The sequence below is a fragment of the Trachypithecus francoisi genome, unplaced genomic scaffold (assembly GCF_009764315.1).
Source record: "Trachypithecus francoisi isolate TF-2019V2 unplaced genomic scaffold, Tfra_2.0 Lachesis_group13, whole genome shotgun sequence".
NCBI classification, from domain to species: domain Eukaryota; kingdom Metazoa; phylum Chordata; class Mammalia; order Primates; family Cercopithecidae; genus Trachypithecus; species Trachypithecus francoisi.
The window spans coordinates 127,845,876-127,871,984 of NW_022681458.1; the positions used below are offsets into that span (position 1 = coordinate 127,845,876).

At 53.1% G+C, this 26,109-nt stretch overlaps 1 protein-coding gene across 21 annotated transcripts in view; it reads right to left on the reverse strand.

Moving 5' to 3' along the window:
* Positions 1-14,916, reverse strand: part of BIN1 (bridging integrator 1) — a 59,165-nt gene extending 44,249 nt beyond the window's left edge. For all 21 annotated transcript variants that reach the window (XM_033231853.1, XM_033231844.1, XM_033231837.1 and 18 more), the window contains exon 1: positions 14,392-14,916. In XM_033231853.1, the coding sequence (XP_033087744.1) occupies positions 14,392-14,475 (84 nt within the window). In that variant the 5' untranslated portion in view covers positions 14,476-14,916. The remainder of the gene's footprint in view (positions 1-14,391) is intronic.
* Between the last annotated feature and the right edge of the window lie 11,193 nt (positions 14,917-26,109).

Genomic DNA, 26,109 nt, shown 5'->3' on the forward strand with positions numbered 1-26,109 from the left:
ATGCAGGATGTCAGCGCACAGTGGTACAGAAGTGGACATGACCCAGCCCCACCCTAATGGGCTGTGTGACTTCAGCAGGTGCCAACCCTCTCTGGGCATAATCCAGGTCCCACTGACCTTAGAGGGAGGTAACAGTAGCAACGGGGCCCAGAGGGGCTGACAGCTGCTCAGCAGGCCGCCCCGTGTGGGAGGCAGCGCTGCTCACTGAAGGCCTGAACACCTGCCCGCAGTTCCTGGCACCACCAGCTCAGGGGCATGCTGCAGGGGGCAGCAAGGGCCTCCCACTGACCCGCAGCCCCGGGCAGGTCACCACCCTTCCAGACGATGCGCCCTGCAGTCTCAGTCATCATTGAGAAAGGTCCCCAGAGTGTGCCCAGGTCCCCTCACTAACACATCCAGGCCTCCTCCAACACACTGCAGTGCGCTTGGGAAGGGGAGGCAGGGACCCCATGCAGGAGAGAGGACAGAGGTCCCAGAAGCCACAGCCCACGCCTGCACTCCCTGTGCCCGCAGGGAAGAGGAGCTCCTCCTGCACTGTCCCCTCCTCCCCAGGGCGTTCTCCACCAACAGCAGCACAGTTCAACAGTAAGGGTCTGAGCACACAGATACAGGGGCCAATCCCTTTAAAAAAAAAAGAAAAAAAAATCCCAGGAGGGAGCCAAAGGAGTGGGGTGCAGCCTGGGGGCCGCCCACAGATGCGAGGTCAGCCCCCGGCCAACCCCACGCTAGGGCTGTCCACATAGAGAGGGGTCAGGGTGGGAGGGCTAAAGGGGAAGTGGGGGGTTACAGTATCACCTGGGGCCTGGCCCCCACAAGGCTCTGTCGGGGCTCAGGACACAGCACCCCATAGTGTGGTGCGGTGGCTCGCCACAGACTCTGAACAAAGGGCATGCGAAAGGCCTCAGAGGCAAGCTCTCCGTGACCTTCTTCTGCCCTTCTGTCTCTCCCCCCTCCTTTTCCCTGCCCAGGTGAGTCATCAAAACTGGAATTTTTCTTTCCCAAGGTGAAGCATAAAGACCAAACCCCTTTTCCCCAAAGCCAGCCATGAAACCCAGAAAGTTCACTCTCCCACTCCCTTCACCCCTGAACACCCTCATTCCACAGGGATCCTGCACTCTATGTGGGAGAAGGGCACAACACAGAGAGGCTGGAAAGAAGCCGAGCCGACAGGCCTTGCTGGGTGCCCCTCGGACTGTCACCATGAGGTCACACCCTTTGTCCCATCTCACGTCTACACGGCTGTCCATTCCTCACCAACTTATGCCTGAAAACCGACAGTTCTCTCTGGGTCCTTGATCTTCACTGTTGAAGGCCCCTGTGTCATGTAAAATGTTGATTAAGGAAATGTGATGCTTTTCACTTGGGAACCTGTCTTTCGTTATAGTGGTGTCAGCTGTAGCCCTTACGATAGGTGAAAAAGATATCACACGTTTCCGCCCCTGCCGCTCTCTCTAAACTATCCCCTCCCCTTCCTTCCTTCCCAAGGCCTCAAGCCCTACCATCTGGATCCTGAGCTAGGCCTGGACTCCCTGGACTCCTCCAGTGCTGAGGGGCCCAGGCCTAGCCTCAGATGGGACGGCCCTAGAGGATACACATGGGTGTATCCCAGAGGGCATGGGTGCAGCTGGACACCCCCCACTGGCCTAAGGCTCTGCTCCCCATCCTGGAGCAGGGCTAGTCCACGAGCCGGCACCCCGATCTTCAGGGTCCTCGTGTGTGAAATGGAGACACCTGTTCTCCCGTTTAATCCTCATGACAACCCTCCCACGCAGGATATTATCCCACCTCACAAAAGAGGACACTGAAACTTGGAGGGGGAGTGACTTGTCCAACGTCAAAGCACTTAGGAAGAGTAGAGCTGGGATTTGAACCCGGGGCTCTGAGACTTGAAAGTCATATTCTTTCCACCTTGCTGCATTGTGTAAGGTGCTTTGCAAAGCCTTATACAAAGGCTTTTATCCTCCGAAGCGTCACACGCCAATTTACTTGGCACTGTGTGCCTACTATGTGCCAGAAGCCAGGAACACAGGCACAATAGGTCCAGCCTCCCCCTTCAGGATTGAGTCCAGCAGGCAGGGCTGTTAGCCCATTTTATGGAAGTCAAAAGGAGATGAGTAGGGAGAGCAGGAGCAGGAACCTGGGTGCTCCCGCTGCCTGCTAGCCAGGAGGCCAGTGCAACATGGGAGCTCCAGGTCCCTCTCTCCCTGCATGGCTCAGGCACACAGTCTGAGTACTGGAACGGCGCTGAGCTGACTGCAGACTGTGGGGGAGGCCTCCCTAGTCTCTCGAAGTGCAGCAGGCAGGGTGACCCGCAAGTGCAGTGGCACAAAGCCAGACGCTGGCATCAGGTTCTGTCCTTGCTGTGAGCAGGGCTCCCACAGTGCTGACTCAGCTCCCCTGGCCCAGCCCTGCAGCCCACACCCATTCCTCAGGGAGGCTTCTGAAGTCGGCCCCAGGCCAGACCAGCCCAGGATCAACAGACCCTGCCCACCCAGGGGTGTTGCCCCCAGTGCCCTCAGGAAAGGACCCACTCAAATGGGGCCTCCTCCAGGCCCGTGGTTCACCAGACCAGGAGGACAGGGTGGACGACGGGTCAACTTGGGGAAGGCGGTGACATTCTAGCTCAGCCAGGCTGCCTTCCAGGACAGGCTGCTTCACTGAGTCCTTGCAGGGAGAGGGGGACACAAATAAATAAACTCCTGGCTTGGTTCATATTTCAGAAAAAGAACAATATTTGGGTCCTGTCCCAGGTTCAGCAAATGCTTCCAATTAATTGTGGATTCTGTTTCTCAGTTTAGAACAAGAGTCAGCTCATTCCTCGTCCTGGGGTCCCCTCCCAAGCCACTAACATCCCCCAGGATCCCTGCAACTCTTTCTTCATGGGCGTCTCAGGAGCACAGTCAGGCCAGCTTCATTCAAATCTGATCCTCCCAGGTCCCTGGATTCCTGCGGGAACCCAGGTCCCCTGCACCACGCCTCCCTGGCGGGGGTCACTGGTAGATCCGGGGAGTGTGGGAATCCCAAAGTGAGGGGCCCGGCTCTGTGGGTTCACCTTCCCTCTGGTGTGCCAGCCTCCTGGAGTCACCCAGGAGCCCCACTCCACCCCCAAGCATAGGCCAGGTGTTCCCCAACAAAGGCAGCCCCCACACTGACTTGCATTTGAAGACAACGAAGACATCTGCACCTTAACAGTCCCTTCCAAGCTCCTCTTACCACCTCCTTCCCACTCCCTGGACTCGGGGATGGGGGTGGCAGTGCCTGGGAACGGCCAACTTGGAGCCAAGTCTGAGGCACCGGGAGGGAGGGAATCCCAGAGTACTGCGCCCACTCCCCACTCTCCAGCCTCTGTTCTCACCTGCCAGATGGGGTCGTAGTTTGGTCCCACCTACCTCACAGGGCACAGAGAGAAACAAATGTAAAGTGGCGGGTGTGACGGTTCTTAGTAAACTACATAATGCAACAGAGGTACAGTGGCTCTGCCCCCCGAACCTTCCAGACCCAGCCGGACCCAGCAGGAACCCAGCTGCTGCCATTCTCACTTACAGGAGTCGGGAGTTCACCTTGTTTTGCTGAGAGAGGAGTCTCCCACTTCCCGGTTCCCAGGTGGGTACACTGAGGCTCAGTGGCCCACCTGGAGCCTGTGGTCTTCCCCTACACAGCAGGTTCCTCCAGTGAGTGAGTGAGTGAGTGAGTGAATGCATAAATGATGGCAGACCCTCACCTCCACCCCAGCTCCGTGCCCCTCATCGGGCCCCCTCCAACCTCGGCCCCACCTGCAATCTTTTGCCCTCTCCTCCCCATTCCATCAGGCTCTAGTCAAAGGAGAGCTGACTTCCGTCCTGGAGAGGTGAGACCATCCGCTCCCGATTTAGCTTTTTCAGCCTCTGCAGGTGGTGGGGAGAGAATGGAGGGGAAGCTCACTGAAGTTCACTTACAAGACACCTGTCATAAGCACAGACAACAAGGTCAAAACACAAAAGCCAGAACGACACCTGTGGGCTGTCATGAGATGCTTCCCGGGAAAGAGCATTTGCATCACCCACCAGGAAGGGCAGAGCTGTCTGCTTCCCCCACACCTCCTCCCAGACCCCCCACCAAGCTGTGGGCAAGTGACTTGCCCAGCACCACACAGCAGGGGAGCAGACCCAAGGGGATGAATTCCTTCCTCCCTACATCCTAACTTTCCTCTTCCCCTTTCTCTCATTCAGCGTCTCCCCTCCCTTTGCCCATCTGCCCGTGGTTCCAGGGTCCAGCTCCGAGCTCCATCCACCTCATTACCTGCATCTGGCCCCTGACACATAATTGACAGCTCAGGCCACTTCAGGTCAGAGAAAAAAGGGGAGCTGCCACAGGCCAGATGGATAGGAGGCCAAAGACCCCAGGCCTCTCTGTGCCAGAAGGGCCCCAGCTTGCCCTGGACTCAAGTCATCTTGGCCGCAGCCCCAGGGAGACGGCGAGCTGAGCAAAGGTCCAAAGAAAGTAGCAGCAGCTGTTGGAAAAAAGGGCTGGGCTGGCAAAGGCTCTCCTGGCACCCACTCCTGCCAGCCCTGCGGTTCCAACAAAGCTTCTCCAGCCACGGGCCTGGTGGAAACCCCTCGCTGCCAGTCACTGCCCCCATCTCCATCCACATAACAGAGACTGCGGCGTCATTCATGTTACTGTGCCCACTCCCCACTTGGGGGTCTATCCTGGAGCCAGGGCTCCCCGCAGCTGGCAGGACCACTCCTCTAAGGCCCCTTCCCAGCTCTGACCCAGCTCTGGAAGCAAAAGGACCCCCATGGCCATCCCAGTCAATGGCCTGGCCACACAGGGCCGTGCATACAGGGATGCCCTAAAAAGGTGAGTGGATCCACTGATGGACCTCCCAGCCGCCAGCCCTCCAGGCCCAGCAGCGTCAGCCCTCCAGGCCCAGCAGCGTCATCCCTCCCGGTGTCACCCTGGGCTATGCAGCAGGTGGAGAAGCAGGCACGCATGAGACAAGGCAGGTACAGGATGTTTTCTACCTGCCCTTCCAGCGACAGGTGTCACCTGGCCCCTGTGTCCCCAGCCCTAACAGGGGTGGAATCCAGGCCCAAGCCCTGCCCCAGACCCTGGGCACAGCTGGATTCTAATCTGGCTCAGGCCACTCCTTCTGGAGACTCCAGGCTCATCCCCTCACCCGCAACCCAGGACAATTAAGACACAGTCCTTTGCTGAGGCCAGACTAGGAGACAGAAGAACAGTTCAGGCAACACGTGAGGAGGGAAGCTGAAGAGCCCGGGGCAGAGCCTGCCTCTCCCAGGGGCCCCAGACTATAGCCCAGGCCCAGCCTCTGCCCATCTTCTCAGACTCAGGCCCTGAATGGGCCCTGACAAGCACTGCTCCCACTGCCATCCGAGCATCTCTCCCCACGTCACCACCTGCCTCCTTTGCCCTCCGAACTTGGCTCAGGTTCCACCTCCTCCGAGGAGCCTTCCCTGATTGCCAAGGCCTGATGGAAAGCCCCTCAGGCTCCAGTGCCCTCTCCAACCCACAGTCCTGGGATGGGTGCTGTGTGCAAGGCTGGGAGCTCCTGAGAGCAGGGACCCGCGGTGGGCAGGCCACAGACAACAGAATGACGAAGAATATAAATCCAAAGCCATCGCAGCCTCTACCCAAGCGATCTGAGGCTCCTCGGGGGACTTCATTCAGAGTAAGAAGTTGACCCACAAAACAAGGACCACATTTCAGGAGCCAGCGGGGATGCCCCAGGGTCTCTGAGGATGGGGAGGCCTGCAGGGAACGGAAGGCCTGAGCTCCATGGACCCCGGTAGTGATAAATCCTTCCCCCGCCCCCAACCCAGTCCTGTGGTGGTTGCTGCAGCCGCCCACTCACTCCTCGTAACAATCCAGGCCGGGCACCCCACACTGTGGCCCTCACACTGCAGAGGGGAGATGTCTGCAGGTTGGAGGCAGCAGTAGGGGCTGGGCACAGTATGGGGTCATAAATGCCCTCTCCCAGGGGCACCACAGGACAGTCCTCAGTGCCCGAAGGCCACTGTGCCCCTAGGCTCCAAGGCCCAACCGCCCCACCCCCACGCCCCATGCTGTTCCTGTGACCCCAATCCCACCCCACCTGCTGTTGCCCTTGGGATCTGGGTCATGACTGGGGCTGAAGGTGCAGGCCCAGAAAGCAGACGGAAGAGGCTTTGCAAAAAGCCAGCAAAATATGTCCAAGGGCAGCAGCTCTCACAGTGACGTCTGGGTCCAGCAAATCACACTGCACCCCCAGTCAGCACTGCCCAGTACTGCTGTCACCTGAAAGCTTTCTCTTATAGCACAGCCCCCTGCAGAGGACCGAGGCCAAGCCCTATTTGGCATCTGGCCTAAAATCAGGCAGGACTCCTCGGCCGGACCCGGGCCAATCACAAGAGCCCCATTCCTGGGCACCAAGTGCTATAGCCACTGGCTCGGGTTAGGCCCCACCACAGCGCTGAGCAGCTGACCACGGCTGCTTTACCACAGGAGAGTGTGATGAGAAGTGATCCTGGGTCCCTCCCGGGCGGGGTGGGATCTGCACCCACTAGCCTAGCCCCAACCTAAATCCTGCAGACACAGCATCCCTCCCGCTCCCACCCTGCACCCTCAAACCCAGGGAGCCTCCAGGACTTCTGCCAGCCATCAGTGCTGTCTCCCCACTGCCTGAAGAATCCATGCAGCCACACGTGCAACAAGTATGCACCTACTGAGAGCCGAGTTGAGGGGATAAGATGCCTTGGTGACCACAGGAGCCAGTAACACATGGGCCTGCCTGGGTCAGGAAGCAAAGCAAAGTGCCCAGAGCATGGGATTTCCCCCAGGAAATCTTTCCAGGGTGCGTGTGTGTGTGTGTGTGTGTGTGTGTGCGTGTGTGTGTGTGGTGGGGGGGGGGCAGTGTCAGCAGCATAGTTCTTTCCTCTCCAGGAACATTAAAAAACAACGAGTATGACCAACATCTCATTAAAGAAATACTGTAGCAATAACAGAAACAAAATTAGAGGGATGTAAGCTTTATTTTTATTTATTTATTTATTTATTTTTGGCAACAGAGTCTCACTCTGTCACCAGGCTAGAGTGCAGTGGTGGGCGCAGTCTCGGCTCACTGCAACCTCCGCCTCCCAGGTTCAAGCAATTCTCCTGCCTCAACCTCCCAAGTAGCTGGGACTACAGGCACAGGCCACTACACCCAGCTAATTTTTGTATTTTTAGTAGAGACGGGGGTTCACCATGTTGGCCAGGATGGTCTCGATCCGTTGACCTTGTGATCCGCCCACCTCAACCTCCCAAAGTGCTGGGATTATAGGCACGAGCCACCGCACCCAGCCTTTTTTTTCTTTTTTTTTTTTTTTTGAGACGGAGTCTCGCTCTGTTATCCAGGTTGGAGTGCAGCAGCACAGTCTCGGCTCATTGCAACCTCTGCCTCGTGGGTTCAAGCGATTCTACTGCCTCAGTCTCCTGAGTAGCTGGGATTACAAGCGCCGCCACCACACCCGGCTAATTTTTGTTTTGTATTTTTAGTAGAGACGGGGTTTCACCATGTTGGCCAGCGCTGGTCTAGAACTGCTGACCTCAGGGGATCCACCCATCTTGGCCTCCCAAAGTGCTGGGATTACAGGCATGAGCCACCGCGCCCAGCCAAGGGTGTTCTTTTAGACTGGAATAAACTGGAGACAGATTTTACTAAGTGGGAAAAAGCGCACAGCGCAGGGTCCTGTCCTCATTTGCGTGCATGAACCCCCATCTCTGGACTTGTACCTAGAAAGCCCAGATGTGCCCATCACCCCAGAGTCTGCCACACACTCCAAAGTGTAAGCCTAGACCCCAGGTGGAGCTGGGGGGCTGACAGGGGCCCCAAATCTTGTTAAATAGGGGATGGTCTTGGGGACCAAAGTCCGTCACAATGACACCCCTTCACCATTAGGGCTTTATGCAGGGAGCCCGCTGGACGCCTCCATCTCATTTGCTTGTCTCCAAGGCCTTGCCCCAGGCCAGACTCCGCTACTGATCCTACTGACCACAAGGGAGGAGGAAGCCCCGACGGAGAGTCACACAACCACTCCAGCCTCAGTTTCTTCCTTTGGGGATGGGACGGATAACACTCTCACCTGTCCAAAGTGATGATGGCATGCAGCCGGTACGCAGGAAACAATGCCATTATGTTTAAGTTAATATTTGACCAAGGCTTCCCTGGGGCAGAAAGAGCCGGCCTTTCTCTCCTCGGCTCCCCAACCCTGACCCCTGTCAGCCCTTGGCAGGTTCACAATCCTGCGGCCTCTTTAGGAGGTGGTGGCCTCTCAGAGGCTCGGGTGCTAGGCCTCTTCCACAGCACAAAAACAGCAGTAGGCTGAGTCCCTCCAGTGGTCTCCACAGGAGAGAACCTGGAGCTCCACCTTCCATTTCATTTTCACCACAGTCCCAGTGGCGGACATCATGACCCCTGTTTCAGATGAGGAAACTGGGATTCCAATAATTCAGTGAGACTTGCCCAAGGGTAGGAATGTGTAGGGAAAGACTCAAACGCAGCTGTCTAGAGCCTGCATGCTTTCTACCGCACCCACAGTTGTCGCCTGGCATGAGAATCTTCCAAGTGGCCCTCTGCAGCAAAGGCCATCTTTGACGCCCTCCTCCTCTCCTTTAGCAGCCCCTCCTGCCTCCCCCATCCTCCATCCTGGGCAGGAGCCCCTGCCCACCTGCCCTGCACAAACACCCAGCGAGGCTGCACATCTGCACTCTTAATCCTAAAAGGAGGCTTGCCAAAGAGGCAGCTTTAGGAAAACACAACAAACCAAGGTGGCATCCAACAGGAAGCCGTCCTCCCGCGGGTGCCCCTCACCTGAGACGGGAGCTGCCCACCTGCCTCTCTCCACCCGATCTTCCTGCTGCATGAGCGCCCACAGTCACGTCCACACCTGAATCCTCAGCCCAGCACAGGCTTCCCACACGGGACACATGCAGAAAGTCCTGAGGCAGGTGAGTCCCTGCCTCACCGCCCCTCTACGCACCTGCCACCATACTTGGTGGTTTCTTCACCATCTCCCTTGGTGAGAATGTCAGCTCCAGGAGGGCAGGGGCTTGGTTCTGTTGACCCCTGGGTCCCCACTCCCTAGAACAGTGCCCAGTATATGGTGGTGCTCAATATTTGTTGCATGAATACAGGAATGAATACACAAACTTCATCATACGCCAATGGTGAAAAGTTAAGCCCAGAGACAGGAAAAACAACTTACAGTTTATGGTGGGAGTAGTCAAGATTCACTCTAACGCTCTCTGATTCCCAAGCCCAAACCCTCCACCCCTGTACACACCACCCACACACACGCGTGCACGTCCACACTCACTGCCCCAGGTCTGTGAGCATCATAAGCCTGATCAGCTCCAGGCTCAGGAGGGATTAGCTGTCCATAGAGGCCTGTAATGGACACTCTGGGGACAGGGGCTGGGAAGTCGGGCCATGCAGGGAGAGGGGGCCTCATGTGGACTCAAGGTGCTGCTCTGCCACAGAGCTGGCATTCAACAAGCACTTGCTATGCCCCAAGCACCTGCCTGGGGCTTTACTTTCCACAACACATGTGTGAAGAGGAACCATTCTTATCCCCTATTTGATACATGAAGAAACAGGGCTCAGGAAGGGTCCGCAGCACGTCAGGGAAGCCTAGAGCCCATGCACGCTCTGCTGTTCCTTATAGAGATATGAGGACAGAGGGCCTACCTCCAAGGGTAGGACTCAGGGATTCTAGAACCTCAGGGACAGTCACACAGCTTGTCAGGGACCAGCTGGGCTGGATGCTGAGTTCAGGGGCAAGGACCTGGTCAGAGGCCAGTGAGAAGGGAGCCCCGATGTGGTGATCTTGAAGAAGGGGCAGAGAGTTCAAACCTCAGCTTCCCCAAGAATCCTTGGGATCCACAGAGCTTCCTGGCCTTCACAACTTCATGAAATCTGGAGGGCATCTGCCACCCAGGCACCCCTTCTCTTCAGAGAGCTGGCATCCTCAATGCCCTCACCCCTTTCTCCACACCTTGGACCATGCCTGCGCCTCCTGGAATGCCTTCTCCTTCCCCATGCCCCATGCAGCCTACCGAGCTCCCTTTCTCTGTCTTCCTGGACAAGTAGCCTGTGCCCGACTTGGTCCCTGCATGAGCCAGAAGGCTGTACTCAGGCCATCCAGGGCCCCTGGGAGATTGGGGAAGTCTAGAAGCCATGCTTCCAACCTCCCACGCCCAAACGCCTTTACCGAATACCCAAGAGCCCCCACACACCCTGGCCCACCCACAGAAGATGCCCAGCTCAGAAGCCTTCCCTGCAGGGTGAGATGAACCATCTACATAAGTAATGCAGGTCCAGGGGAAGCTGAGACTGGAGAGATACTGAAAGGGCCTGAGCAAGTTCATTGGGAAGAGGCCTGGAGCAGGGAGGTACAGATAGAGACAGAGAAAAGACAAGACAGCAGCTGGCAGGGAAGAACCTCAGACATTCAAGGACAGAAGGACAGCGATGGGCCCCAAGATGGACAGAGATGGGAATGTGGGTAGAGGGGGACAGCTTTGTGCTAGGGCCTGGGAAGGGGGTGGGACCCCTGCAAAGTCAGTGGCCAAGGGGACTTGGCCTGGGGAGACCAGGGTTTCTGGGTGGGCTCCCAGTGCCTTCACGGGGGGCCTGGGTGACTTGGGCAGGTGGCTGGGCCTGCCTTTGTCCCCATTGTCCTTTCTGTTACAGGGACCATGCACCCACTCTCAGGTGTAGCATTGCTGCTTCTAAGGTTGCTGCAAAGATAAGGCTTGGTGTACAGGCCTGGCTCCTCCGGAGGAGGCTAAGGTGGCTACTGCGTGAGGAGACCTTAACCACGCGGCTGAGCATAGTGCAATCCGTGGCCATGCATCAAGGCTGTAGGAATCGCCACTGCACCTTCCTTTAGTGAGCCTCTTCTCATCTTGTCAGCGCTGTGCTGTGCGCTGACAACCCTGGGCCCTCCCTCCTCCCATCTGGCCCTCCCCACTGTCCAGTCTGCACCCCTCCAGCAAGCTCAGGGCCTGCAGGGAGGGAGGGACAGCATGCACACTCCCACCCTGCCAGAGCCTTCCTCCTGTGCTCACTGTCAGCCCAGCGCGGCCAGAGCAAGGCCCGGCTCCGGCAGGCCCGCTCCATGAGGACTCCCAAGCCATGCGCCTTCAGGGGCCAGCAGGCCAGATCCCCACCCCCTCAGCTGTCCTTCTCCGCAGCCGCCCCATCCCCTGAGGGGCCCAGCCTGCCAACCTCTAATCCTCACCGTCATCTGACCCAGGCTCCACCCTACATTGGCTTTGCCTAGCCACTCTTCTGAGGCCCAAAAATGGACACAATCATTTATAGAGGGTTCGACAAGCCAAACGCAATGGGAAGATGACCTCACGGTGCCCACAGGCTCGAGATCCCAGCACACACAGTGCACCCCAGGAATTCCGGGGGCAGTGGCCGGGGGGCCAGGAGCAATGGTGCCATGCTGGCAGGTCCGGGCAACCCTTCCAATTTATTCTCATGCCCTCCTCACAGCAAGGCCGCAGGCCATGGGACCTTCAAGAAAAAGCTCCAGGCAGGCCAGAGCCACATGCACCCTGCCTGAGACAGCATCAGGGGCTCAGCCCAGGACGAGGCACCAGGCCTGTGTCCAGACAGGATTTGATGAATGAGTGACGACAGAGAACAAACAACACAAATCAATCCACCATCAGCCTGCGTCAGGCCCAAATCCCTTGTTCAAAAACGTTCACTAAGCACCGACTGGGGCCAGTTAACATCCTCAATGCACACACCTGGATGTGTGCCCTACCCTGCCCTGCCCTCAGGGAGCAGCCAGACCAGTGGTGTAGGCAGAGGGTCAACAGGTAACAACAGTCAAAAAAGAGCTGGCTTGGGGACCCTAGGGCCCAGGGTACAAGAGTGCAGGCTGCCCTTGACCACACTGTCACCCTCACAGTCTGGATGTTTGGGCTGGAAGTGGATGTGGGAAGGCTGGGGGAGAAGGATGGATGAAAGACACCGGCCTTCTTCCTATACCAGGACGCCAGGACTCGCCCGGCCTCCCAGCACAGCTCCGGCCATCCTTGCTCAGGAAACGCCTTCCTGTGGCCACAGGGAAAGGAATTGCCCCATGACCCACTGATTTCACTAAGGCAAGGTAGGTGTAGTGGTGGGGCTGCCTGTAAGAGACTAGGATTCCAGTTCCATTGACAGTGGGAGTTAGATGCCGCACTGATCACCATGCGAAGACACTGAGGATGACCCTCCCGCGATGGCACAGACTCTCCAGGAAGGCACACAGCAGAGGCTGCTGTGGGTTGAGGCATGGGGCTTCCTGGGAGCAGGGCCTGCATCCCAAAGAGAGGGGAAGGCTACTTTCAGAGACCTGGCCGGGATGCCTGTCGTGATGCTTGCACTGCCTTGGTTTCTGATGGGGGAGGGTCCCTAACTAGTCTCCAGCAGGCAGAGAGCAGCTGGAACACTAAACAACTCCAGTCCCAGGAAGCCCGGCATGGGCAAGTTCAGCTGTTGGCCAAGACCAGCATGCATAGCTGACCAACTGTCAGCCAACTGCCCGTGGCCACAGAACAGGGGCTCAAGCGAGAGAGATGGTGGCTCAGGGGCTCAGTGATACATCACCACCTCCTTGGAGGGGACACAGCCCATGCCTACTGCCCTGAGAATGACATCAAAGATGCCGCTGCAGAGAAAAGACAACCAGGGCAAAGGGGACACACCAAGAGCCTCGGGGAGCCAGGAAGGAGTGGGACACCAGTGGGATGGGGGCAGGGAACGCATCTCAGCTAACCAAGCTTCCCATTCATCTCCCTGGCCCTTTAGGGAAGGAAGCGGGCTCTGGCCCAGGTCTGCCTGCTCCAGGCACCCAGATGGATTATCCAGTCATGGCAGCCAGGAGCAGGGGTGGCTGCATCTGTGCTGCCACCACTCCCCCCTCCCACAACCTGAAGTCTTCCCAGCCCCCAGCCAGCTATTCCTGGGGCTTTAATCCCTCCTCCTCCTCCTCCTCCTCCTCTTCCTCCTCCTCCTCCTCCTCCCCTGGGGTGGGGGGTGGGGGAGCTGGGTCTGGGCAAATCTGGAGCTTAGCTGAGGGCCCTTCCTTCAATGAACACCCACCCACCTCCTTAGCCAGGAAACACAGGGATGAGCAGTAGGACTCTGAGGGAGGTATGGGGAAGCTCTAGGCGCCCCCCTCTCCCCCTTCCCCCAGCAATCACGTGGTTGCATCCTTAGGGAGCCCGCGGGTCTCAGAAGCAAAAGTCATTGTTTATAAACAGCCACCAGGCCTGGCAGGGGAAGGCCGGCCTGTCCCTGCGCCTCCACCCGGTAGCTGCGGTCGCGCGGCGGGTGGGAGAGGTGGCAGGCCTGGCCGCAGGGCACTGGGGGGCCACCCTGGCAGAAACCCAGATTCTGCAATCTCAGATTTCGGAGTCGGAGTCGGCAGGGGAAGTGGCGTCAGCAGCTGGCGTGATCCAATTCCATAAACCAGAGGTGGCTTACGATAGACAGCTGACCGGGTGCCGACCCCCACCTCTCAATCCCTGCATTTCCTGCACGCTCTGGGCTCCCTGGGAGGCCCCGGCTCCATCCCCCACTCCAGCTCTCCGCGAGGAGGGGTCGGGTTTCCTGTGGCGCCTTCCACGCCCCTCCTCTAGGCCAGCTCCCCACCCGGCGGTGGGCTCCCAAAGCCAGTGCCCCCACCCGCTCCCCGGCCGCCGGAAACGCTAAGCCCCTGCTGGGGCGAGGGCACCTCCTTGCAGAGTGCACAGCCCCGGGCTCCCGGTGGGGCCAGGCTGGGCGGGAGCTTCCAGGCCGCAGGCACCTCTCGGGAAAGGAAACCCCATCCCTCCTTCGGCCCGCGGAGAACGAAAGTGGAGAAGCAGTGGGAAAGAGGGAACTGCGGGTGCCGGTTCCAGAAGCAGCCTTGGGAGTCCGGGGGAACAGTGGTCCCGGGGGTGAAGAGACATACTCCCTCTCGCCCCGAGCGCCGGCCCCGCCTGGGTTGCCTGCATGGGCCTGGAGAGCGGGGGGTCACCACCTGGCCTCCCAGCCTCCCGGCCCTTGGCCTCCAAAGAGCGGGTTAGCCTGGAGCGCGCGCCTGAGAAGATCCTGGAGCAGGGCCGGCCACTGCTGTGCAGCCGAGCCACGAAGGTGCAAAGCGAGGCCCTGTTCTGCCCCGGCCGGGTGTGGGGAGACAGGACGCAAACCGAAGAGGACACCCAGAGCGCCGGGGGACGCAACCTGGGGACCCCGAAGCCCCTCGAAAGCGCTCCTCTGTTGGTGACAGCGTCAGATCCCGGCGGAGGACCAGGCCCCAGGGTTGGAGGGTAGAGGGACAGGTGACCGGGACTGCGCGGCGGCTGGGGCTCCGGCTCGCTCACCTTCTCCTGCGCGCGGGTGAGCTTCTTCTGCACATTGCTGGCGATCTTTCCCGCCGTCACCCCTTTACTGCCCATCTCTGCCATCGCGGCGCAGGCCTCGCCCGGTGGCAGGGGCCGATCTTGCGCGGGGAGATCTTGCGCGCCGCGCTCCCAGCCCCCAGCCCCGGCCGCGCGTCCAGACCAGCTGCCGCTCCACGCCGCGCACCCGACAGCGGAGCCAACTGACGGAGGCGGAGCGTGCGCCGGGCAGGCGAGCGAGCCAGCGAGCCAGCGAGCGACGCGGGGACAGAAGGAGGGAGAGGGGAGGGGCCGGGCCTCGGGCCGCGGTCGGCGCCCCCCGCCCGCCCCCTCCGGACAAGAAGCTGCCTTTTTAAAGGGCCACTCCGGGCGCCGGCACCGCCAGGTCCGCGAGGAGGGAGGGGCGCGCGCGGCGCTGGGGCTGCAGCGAGCGGGACTCCCCTGACGCTCCAGCGACACCGCCCCGGGGCGGGGACTAATCCGCGGGCCTGGCGTCTCGGTCTTCCCCGCAACCCAGGAAAGGAGACTAGGTGGAGGAGAGGAGTGCTTTCGAAATCAAAGAGAAAGTGCGGCCAAGGAGGTGCGGCCCTGAACAGAGGAGCCGCGGCTGCTAGGAGAGCGCGCCCGGAGCCCCCTCCCTTTCCAGGGGCTCACCGCCCGCCCGGTGCTCGACGCTCCGCCTCCTCCCGGCCTTAGCTGCTCGGGTTTTCGCCCGGATCCCCTAGGCGCCTCTGGGACATCTCTACATCTTTGCGTCCGGCGCCTAGCCCAGTACCAACCGGTGCTCGGTCTTCCCGTTCGCTAAAAATTTATTATAATAACAACATCCTAGCATTACCCAGCGCTTACTGTGTACTAAGGGACTTGACAGGCGTTATTTCATTCGGTCTCCGTGGCCTTAGAGGTAGGTGCTATTACTGTTCCCACTTTACAACTAAGGCGCCGGGATCAGGGAACGAGATCTCTGCCTCTACCACCCAGTTGCTCCACCACGATACGTCTCCTACGCCCAGCAGGAAGGAATGATTAATGATCATTGTTCCTGGAGAAGATAAGGTTATTGCTAGCCAGCTTTGCCAGTAGACCAATGACACTTCTTTTAAGTTAATAAATACGTGTTGAGTCTGCTGATACCCACCTCCCATTCAGCCCTAAAACGTGTCAGGGGCTACAGCACTTTGCTGCCCCTGGAAATTTCTCAAGAACTGTTGGTTGTGTTGAGCAGAGAGATTGGTCACGCTGAAGAGGCCTAGACGTGCCTGGTGCACATACAGGAGCCAAGGCTAGGGCCTGCAGGACCCCCAGCGGTCAGAGGAGCAGAGCTGGCCAGGGTCGGAGGTCCCTGAGAGGCTTCCTGGAGAAACAGGAAAAACCAAGCACTTTGTACAAATGGAAAACCGAGTCCCACGAATGAGAAGTTCAGCCTGGGTTCACACAGGCCATTCCCTCTTCCCTGGAAGGCCCTCCTGCTCTTTCTCTGGCTACTCGGGGTTCTTCCACCACAGCTCAGTGCTGCCCCATGGCCCAGTATGTTCATCTGTCCTCCTCCGGGCCTATTATCATGATATACCTCGGTATCCCCAGGGGACTGGTTCTGGCACATCCGTGGATGCTCAAATCCAGGGATGCTCAAGTCCCTCATATGACTTGACACACTATCTGCATATAGCCTACACAAATCCTCCAAAATACCTTAAATTGTCTCTAGATTCTTGTAGTGGCTAATACAATTTAAATGTTATGTAAATAGTTGTTCACGCTTTTTTGTTTGTTTGTTTGTTTTGAGATGGAGTCCCTCTCTGTGGCCTGGCTGGAGTGCAGTGGTTCTATCTGGGCTCACTGCAACCTCCCCCTCCCGGGTTCAAGTGATTCTCCTGCCTCAGTCTTCCAAGTAGCTGGGACTACAGGCACGCACCACCACGCTCAGCTAATTTTTGTCTTTTTATTAGAGACGGGGTTTCACCATGTTGGCCAAGATGGTCCCCATCTCCTGATCTTGTGATCCACCGGCCTCGGCCTCCCAAAGTGTTGTGATTACAGGTGTGAGCCACCGCACCCGGTCTTGTTTTTTATTTATGTTATTTTATTGTTGTATTCTTACTTTTTATTGTATTTTTCCAAATATTTTCAATCCACAGTGGGTTGGATCCATGGATGCCCAACCCGCAGATATAGAGGGCTGACTGTATTCCTATTCTGCAGGAAGACAGACTGAGGCGCCGCTGATGTAGGTCACACAGACAGCAAATGATAAGCAGAGATTCTGCATCGAGACTTCCTGAGCCAAAACCCTCAAAAGCACCAAGCGCTGCATGAGTGAAAAGCATCTGTCAAAATTATTATAAACTCATGCCCGATTCGTGAGTCACAAAAGCAAAACCTACACAGTCTGGGCTTCTAAAGCAGCTTCCTCCTAAAAGCTCAACATGCTTTCAGCTCATGATCTCCTTCCTCCTCATTTTCTGTTGGTCGTTTTTCTAACCATTCTGTAAAAGCGATTTCTTCCAACACTCCTCTGAGGAAAGGAGGAAATGAGCACAGTCAAATTGTATTACAGTCAGCCCCAGGGAACAGTGGGAACTTCTGCTTCACTGGACTCTGGTGTTTCAAAATATCGCTTGACAGAAAAATTGGAAGCAACAGAAGTGTTCATCAGTGGGATGGGGTCACCTGTGACAGCACAGCCACAGGAGGGGCCATTAGGAAATCATTTAAAACAACCGTTACCGAGACTATGTAGCAACAAGAAAATAATGCTTAGGGCATAATTATGAAGGAGAGGAAAAGATAGGAAATTGTACTTGCAACCACATTAAAATAAATTAAAAGCTCATGATCAATGTCTTGAAAGAACAATGTAGAGAGGAAGTAGATGTGTTAGGGTCCAGGCATTAAGGCTGACTTCTTTCCTCCTTAATTTCCTAAATATTCTATAATATGACATAATGCCTTGCCGGTAATCCCAGCACTTTGGAAGGCCAAGGCAGGCGGATCACTTGAGGTTGGGAGTTTGAGACCAGCCTAACCAACACGGAGAAACCCCATCTCTACTAAAAATACAAAATTAGCCAGGCATTGTGGCGCATGCCTGTAATCCCAGCTACTTGGAAGGCTGAGGCAGGAGAATCGCTTGAACCCAGGAGGCAGAGGTTGCAGTGAGCCAAAATTGTGCCGTCACACTCCAGCCTGGGCAACAAAAGCAAAACTCTGTCTCCGAAAAAAAAAAAAAAAATCACAGCTCTGTTTTTTTAGAAGTGGTTCTTTATGAGATCGCTAGATTAGAAAGACATTTCTAAGCACAAAAGCAGTGGAGAATATATTGAAATTTTAAAATACTTGCTTTGAGGTACATAAAAATTAAAATTCTTGAACTTCAAAAAATACCATAAAAACATGGGATAAAAGTTTGGGAAGAAATGATCTAAAAATGTTAGTACAAGTTCAAGGGGTAGAATGTAGAAGCTTTTTACTTTTTTCTGTATAATTTTCTATAGTGTGTTTTTTTCTTTTTTTTTTACCATGAGAGCCCGTTATTTTAATTACCAGGGAAAGGGTTATTCCCATTATGAAAATACGTTTGCCATAAAAATTAAACTGTAAGAAACTAGGGAAAAAATTTTTGACAATAAAATAGAACTCTTACAAACTTGTAAGAAAAACATTAAGACCCCAATATATAATGGACAATTTATAAAATTGGATATTCAAATAATTAATAAATAGGTTTTCAAAGATCAGACTTACCAGGAAAAAAAGAAAGGTTCATTAAATCAATGAAATACCATTTCTGATTTCACTTTCATCAAATCAACAAATTATTATTATTATTTTTTTTTTTTTTTGAGACGGAGTCTCACTCTGTCGCCGAGGCTGGAGTGCAGTGGCCGGATCTCAGCTCACTGCAAGCTCCGCCTCCCGGGTTTACGCCATTCTGCCTCAGCCTCCCGAGTAGCTGGGACTACAGGCGCCCGCCGCCACGCCCGGCTAGTTTTCTGTGTTTTTTTAGTAAAGACGAGGTTTCACCGTGTCAGCCAGGATGGTCTCGATCTCCTGACCTCGTGATCCGCCCGTCTCGGCCTCCCAAAGTGCTGGGATTACAGGCTTGAGCCACTGCGCCCGGCCTCAACAAATTATTTTTAAAATTATGTTACTTAATAAAACCATAGAAACAGAAACTCCCGCATTCTACTTCTGAGAGTGTAAACAGATAACAGAATGTCTAGAAAGCAGTCTTGTAATAGAATAAGAATAACCAAAAATCTATATTCTTCCACCCTATAATTCCAAGTCTATGATATAATTCAAAAATTTGGCAAAGCTTTCACCACACAGATGTTCATCATATTGTTTATAACAATGCAAAAATGAACACATCTAAATATTACCACCCGAATGCCAAATGATTAACTAAACTATGGTATGGCCATGTATGAAATGTTTACCAAAAGAATATGTTCTTGAAATTTTTCATCATAGGAAATGTGATGTTAACAGGATAATACAGTTTATTAAATAATATAAACAGTATCGTGCCAGCCACTATCCAAAACGTGATTGGTATCTCCGGATGGAGCAATTCCGGGTAGGTTTTTTTTCTCCTGCTTCTTTTTCTTTTCTAAACTTTGTACATGTACTCTTTTTGTCATCAGAAAGAAGTGCTATTAAAAATACAAATTGAAATGAGGGCAATGTCCCCTGGGACAATAGTTGGGAAGCCTCAGTGTGGCAGAATAGAAAGATAAAGCACAGAGGCAGAAGGTGTGTGCTGCACATCTAAATGGTAAGAGCTGGAGAAGCCATGTTTCTGTGTTTGTTTGCTTGTATGTTTTAAATAGACTTTATTATTTATTTTTTTTTTTATTTTTTTATTTTTTTTTGAGACAAAGTCTCGCTCTCGTCCCCCAGGCTGGAGTGCAATGGCTTGATCGCGGCTCACTGCAACCTCCGCCTCCTGGGTTCACGCCATTCTCCTGCCTCAGCCACCTGAGTAGCTGGGATTACAGGCGCCCGCCACCACACCCAGCTAATTTTTGTATTTTTAGTGGAGATGAGGTTTCACCATGTTGGCCAGGCTTTTAGAACACTTTTAGGTTCACAGCAAAAGTGAGCAGAAGGTACAGAGATTTTCCATAACCTTTGCCCAACACATGCACAGTCCCCCTCACCATCAACATCCCCAGCACAGTGGGACATTTGTTGCAACTGAGGCACCTCTGTTGATGCATCATCATCCTCCACAGTTCATAGTTGATATGACAACTCACTCTTGGCTTGTATGTTCTATGGGTCTGGGCAAGTGTACAATGGTACGTGTCTACTATTATAGTATCATGTAGAATAGTTTCACTGCCCTAAGAATCCTCTGTACTTTGCCTGTTCATCCCTCCCTCCACCCCACAACCCCTGGCAACCACTGATCTTTTTCCTGTCTCCATAGTTTAGCCTTTTCTAGAATGCCATATCATTGGAACCATACAGTTTGTAGCCTTTTTCAGACTGGCTTCTTTCACTTAGCAATATGCATCTAAGTTTCCTCCATGTCTCTTCATGGCTTGATCATTTCCTTTGGCGCTGAGTAACGTTCCATTTTCTGGATGCACCACACTTTATTTACCCACTCACCTACTGCAGAACATCTTGGTTGCTTCTGAGTTCGGGCCATTATGAATAAAGCTGCTATAAACATCCATGTGCAGGTTTTTGTGTGGACATAAGTATTTGACTCCTTTGGGTAAATATCAAGAAGCATGATGGCTGAATCGTATGGTTGAGAGTGTGTTTAGTTCTGTAAGGAACTGTCAAATTGTCTTTCAAAGTAGCTGGACCATTTTGTATTCTCACCAGCAATGAATGAGGGTTCCTGTTGCTCCATCCAACTCCTTGCCAGCATTTGGTGTTCCGGATTTTGTCCATTCTAGTAGGTGTGTAATATCTCATTCGTTTGGGGAATGATTTTTTTTTAAACCATGAAGAACAGAGGCAAGCAAAGGACAGTCCTCCTATCCCTTGGAGAGAAAAGATCACCTGCCCCATTTTCTTCTCCAGCTCAAGAATTGATTAAGAGACTCTGAGCTAGCAATATTACTATCCTCATCATCACTCTATTTTACAAAGCAATTTTTGTTTACACTATCTTGGCTATCATAAAAATCCTGCATTTGATAGAACTTTTGCTGCCCTTTTATAGATAGAAACTTGGAGAAAGTGGGCTTACCTGAAGGCACTCAGCTGGTAGGTCCTATACTGAGATCAGTTAGCACTTGATCATCTGTGGTGTCTGGAACAGACCAGCTTTGTACCTCCCTCCTGGGTCAGAAGACTTCACCTCCTACAGAGACAGGGAGGGGGCTGTCTTGCTCAGGATGCAGAAGATTCTAAGGCAGCACCAATTATTTCAGGGCAGCGTAAGTGTGATGTGGTGTTCGGGAAGGGCTCCCTGACTAAAATTGTCCTCCACTTTTCTCACATGTAAAATGCTATCACTCTCAAGTTCCATGATATTTTGGAAAGCACAGATAGACCTGGGTTCAGAAATCAGCTCCTCGGCTGGGTGCAGTGGCTCATGTCTATAATCCCAGCATTTTGGGAGGCTGAGGCAGGCAGATTGCTTGAGCTCATGAGTTCAAGACCAGCCTGGGCAACATGATGAAACCCTGTCTCTACTAAAACATTAAAAAATCAGCTGGGCGTGGTGGTGTGCACCTGTAGTCCCAGCTATTTGAGAGGCTGAGGTGTGAGAATTGCTTGAGCCCAAGAAGCTGCAGTGAGCCAAGATTGCACCACTGCACTCCAGCATTAGTGTCAGAGCCAGGCCGTGTCTCTCAAAAAAAAGAAAAGTAATCAGCTACTCCATTTACCACTTTTCCATCCTTGGGTATGTTGTTACTTGAGCTGTTCAACCCTCATCTATAATGTGGGGGTAAATTATCCTCTTTAGGTTATTGTGGAAATAACGAACACTATATTTACAGCCCCTGGAGTATCAGAAGTGACTCTGCAGACGATGGCTATCTATAGTGGGTAGCAGATGCTCTAATTGTGGTGTGTCCTGCTCATTGTCCTGCTTGCCTTTGGAACTCCTTCCTCAATGGGTGTGATTTGATGAGCCTTGTCTCTTACACTGTGATATGCACAGAGCCCAGGCTCGGGGATGACCATGTGAAGTTTGGGCTGTCTTGGGAAGAGCCCAAGAAGAGCTTTCCTGGGATGCTCTATACTTGTGGGACCCAGAAGTTCCCCTTTCTGCTGGACTCGTGGAGTTGGAAGGATGTGAGTCTAGAGCTACCAGACGCCAGCTTGCCCAACCACACGGAAGACCTGCCTAGAAGTTGAGGTCAAGACGAGTGAAGAGATGGAGAGACAGGGATAGAGAGAAAGAGAATTAATGACACTTCTTGAGAACCTGGTCCCAGTGATGCCCTAATCCTGTCCACTCCGAACACCAACTATCAGCCATAGGAACCAAGACATTTTTTTCTTGCTAAAGCCAATTTGAGGCCACTTGCAATCAAGAATCGTGACTAATATACTATTATCTTTTTGTTGTTGTTGTTTTGTTTTGTTCAAGATGGAGTCTTACTCTGTCACCCAGGCTGCAGTGCAGTAACGCTAACCCAGTTCACTACAACCTCTGCCTCCCAGGTTCAAATGATTCTCCCACCTCAGCCTCCCGAGCAGCTGGGATTACAGGCTCCCACCACCATGTCCGGCTAATTTTTATATTTTTAGTGGAGATGGGGTTTTACCATGTTGACCAGGTTTGTCTTGAATTCCTAACCACAGGTGATCTGCTCGCCTTGGCATCCCAGAGTGCTGGAATTATAGGCGTGAGCTGCCACGCCCGGCCAATATACCATTATCTTAATAAAGACCTTTGCCAGGCATGGTGGCTCATGCCTGTAATCCCAGCACTTTGGGAGGCTGAGGCGGGCGCGTCACAAGATCAAGAGATGGAGACCATCCTGGCCAAACATCATGGTGAAACTCCGTCTCTACTAAAAAAAAAAAATACGAAAAAATTAGCCAGGCATAGTGGTGCACACCTGTAGTCCCAGCTACTTGGGAGGCTGAGGCAGGAGAATCACTTGAACCTGGGAGGTGGAGGTTGCAGTGAGCTGAGATCGCACCACTGCACTCCAGCCCCAGTGGCAGAGCGAGACTCTATCTCAAAAACTAAAAATAAAATAAAAAATAAAGACCTTCAGAGAGCCAACTCTAACTCATTTGTTATGCTATAGGTATCATCAAGCTAGTCTCTCCTGACTGCCTGCACCTGACCCATCTGTATTAATATGGAGTGTCCAAACTGGGACAATTTTGAGTGAAAGGGGAAAAAAAATTAATTACACCTGGGTAGCAGGTGTAAGCCAGACCTGTCCTGGGCAAATGGATGTATGAGTAGCTGGGTTAAGAGGTAGGAGTTCAGAATGAAGGCTGGCAAAGAGGCTGAGGACATGGTACACTGTGCTCAGGTTGGCACGGAACACTGAGGCCTATGCAGCCTCCCCGGCCCGTCCAGCTTTCCTTGAGGCGATCATTGCAGAGACAAAAAGACAACTCCCCACAGAACCATCTGGAAAGCGCTGTCCCTGGGCTTCTAAGGGACCCAGATATTTAGATCCAATGTCACCAGGCCGTGTAGGAGAGATCTGTGGAGTGAGCCAGTGAGTGGACCCCCAACTAACTCCGGGATATTAGCAAGGCCTCCAGCAATGAGTTACTTCCTTTTGCCACCAGCAAGTGAAGTCTCCAAGAGCAGAACCTTTTTCAAGATGATCAGCTTAGCCGGGCGCGGTTGCTCAAGCCTGTAATCCCCAGTACTCTGGGAGGCCGAGGACGGCGGATCACCTGAGATCAGGAGTTCAAGACCAGCCTGGCCAACATGGTGAAACCCGGTCTCTACTAAAAATACAAAAATTAGCTGGGTGTGGTGGTGCGCACCTGTAATCCTAGCTATTTGGGTGGTTGAGGCAGTAGAATCACTTAAACCTGGAAGGCAGAGGTTGTAGTGAGCCGAGATTGCACCATGACATTCTAGCCTGGGAGACGGAGCAAGACTCCATCTCAAAAATAATAATAATAATAATAATGATAATAATAATAATCAGCTTGCTTGTGTTTGTTCTGCATGTCTTTAAACCTTAACCCCTGCGTGGTCTATGCAGTGGCTAAAAGGTAGTAGACTGAGATGCTGACGATGACAACACAGGCTTTAGGCCAGAGGCCCCGGCTCCATCGGTATGAGTCCTATGACCCTGGGCCAGTCACTACGTGCTTCTTTTAAGTGGGGCCATCATACTCACCAGGAAAGGCTGCCAATGAGGATTAGGGATACCAGGCAGTCCCTGGTAAGGGCTGATTGAGCTTGGTGAAGCATAGTTGCTGTTATGACACCCAGTCCCTTAGTTAATCTAGTATGTGCCCGCATTGCTGGTGAGACACAGTGGGCAGACCTCTGTTGGTTCTTCAGGTGGTCAAATAAAGGTGCAGAAAAGCAAACAGCCCTTTGCCTAGCACTTCTTCTTTAATAAATCACTGCTTAGTTCCTGTAGAAGATTCCAGACTTTGGAAACACTCACTGGAAATTTATCCTAATTATCTATTTAAAAATGGCTTTCTAAACAGGGTGCTGAGATAAGATTGCACACCTACGTGTTTAAGCATTTCTAAAGTCTCGTTTTTTTATCAACACACCGACAAGCTATGAGGCTACTAAGATGAATGACCGGTTCCTTGAAACTGGGCTTCATTTGCAAGTTACTAGGTGTCCTTTAGGAGGGCAATTTCAGGTGTTTAACCAAAGCCTTACAAACATATGGCTCTGAGATTCTATCCTTAGAATATAGTCACTAGTGCAGTGATGTCTTCACAATGAGTCAAATAGTGAAAAGTTGGACACAATCTAAATGTCCAAGCATGGATTGTTAAATTTGCTAATTTTAAAATTTGGTTTATCTGTACAGTTGATCCTTAAGTAACATGAGTTTGACCTGCATGGATCCACATAACGTGAATTTCCCTCCGCCTCTACCACTCCACCTCAGCCTACTCTACGTGAAGATGATGAAGACCTTTATGATGATCCATGCCCACTTAATGAATAGTAAATATATGTTCTGTTCCTTACCATTTTCTTAATAACACTCTCTTTCCTCTAGCTGACTCTAGTGTAAGAATACAGTGTATAATACATATACAGAATGTGTATTAATCCACTGTTTATGTTATCAGTAAGGCTTCTGATGAACAATAGGCTGTTAGTAGTTACGTTTTCTGGGGGCCAAAAGTCGTGCACAGATTTTCAGCTGTATGAGGGGTCAGTGCCCCCAACCGCCGCACTGACCAAGGGCCAATTGTATTTTGAATATTAAGCTACCATTAAAACTTGAAAAATTTTTAAAGCCTGCTCTTCCAAAGACACCATTATGAAAATGAAGAGGTAATCCACTCAGATAAAACTTTTCATGGTACAGATATCTAACGAAGAACTTGTATCCAAGAACAAATTAAGAATTGTCATAACTCAATAAGGAAAACAATCTATTTTTTTTTAAAAGACAAATGATTCAAAAAGACCGTTCACCATAGCAGATATGCAAACGGCAGTAAGCATGGGAGAACATGCTTGACTTAGGAGTCTTTAGGGAAGTACAAATTGAAACCTCAATGAGTTAATGCCATACACTCACAAAAATGGTTAAATTTAAAAGGCTGACAACACCCAACGCTGGTGGGAGTGGGAGCAACTGGAGTCCTACCCAAAGCCACTGTTCCTTAAACCAGGGTCCTCCTTTGGTCGTGATGAATTTTTGCTTTTCTTTTTTCCTCCTGTGCCATCTCCTACCCCAGTTAATCATGCATATCTGAAATCTGATTGTGGGCCCAGCTGCTGTTTTACCCCATGAGAGTCCCTGTGACCACAAATAAATACCTGGATGGAGGGGGCTCCCCAACTCCAGAGCCGGCATGGCCACCTCAGTCTTGCCCAGACAGCCCCCAACACCTATGAGGCTTTGCGTGCGTCCTTCCTAAACACATGGGTATACATATCTGACTTCCCCAACTCTCCTCCCCAGGCAACTTGGTAACCCGCCTCACCTTTACAGACACATGCAGGTGTCACCTCCTCCAGGGAGAGCTCTTTGACTCATCTCAGTGGGGCTAAGTGGCCCTCGCCTATCCTCCCCCGGAGTCCTGTGCTTGCCTTTCTCACACACCCAGCACCCCTCCAAAACAGTCAATCTGCAGTAGTGGGGGAAGGTGCCCTGGGACCCAATTCTTAACTCTGGCAGTGAACGAGGGTATATCCACTGGGATTCCCTTTGCCTGGTGAGGATCAGAGTTGGGGGAGGAGGTTATGAAACCTCTTCCTGCTCAGAGGCCGTGTTGAGAAGTGACAGCTTGTACAGAATGTGGGCTGCCCTTGGGTAGATGTGATGCTCAGAACCACGGCCTCCAACTGTGGCTCCTGGGGGCAGGGCTGGGTCTGCTTAGCTCTGACCCCGGGTGCCCTCCCTGAGACTGGCCGCAGATCAGGCACCCAACAAATGTATGGGCGTGGTCCACCCAACCTCAGGGAAGGGGCTCAACACCAGGAGGGTGGAGCCCACCCTGAGCTGGGGATTCATCGTCCAAAGTCACCTACTTATCTGTCTTTTTGTTTATGTCCTGCCCTATCACCTTGTCTCTCTCTGTTACTGA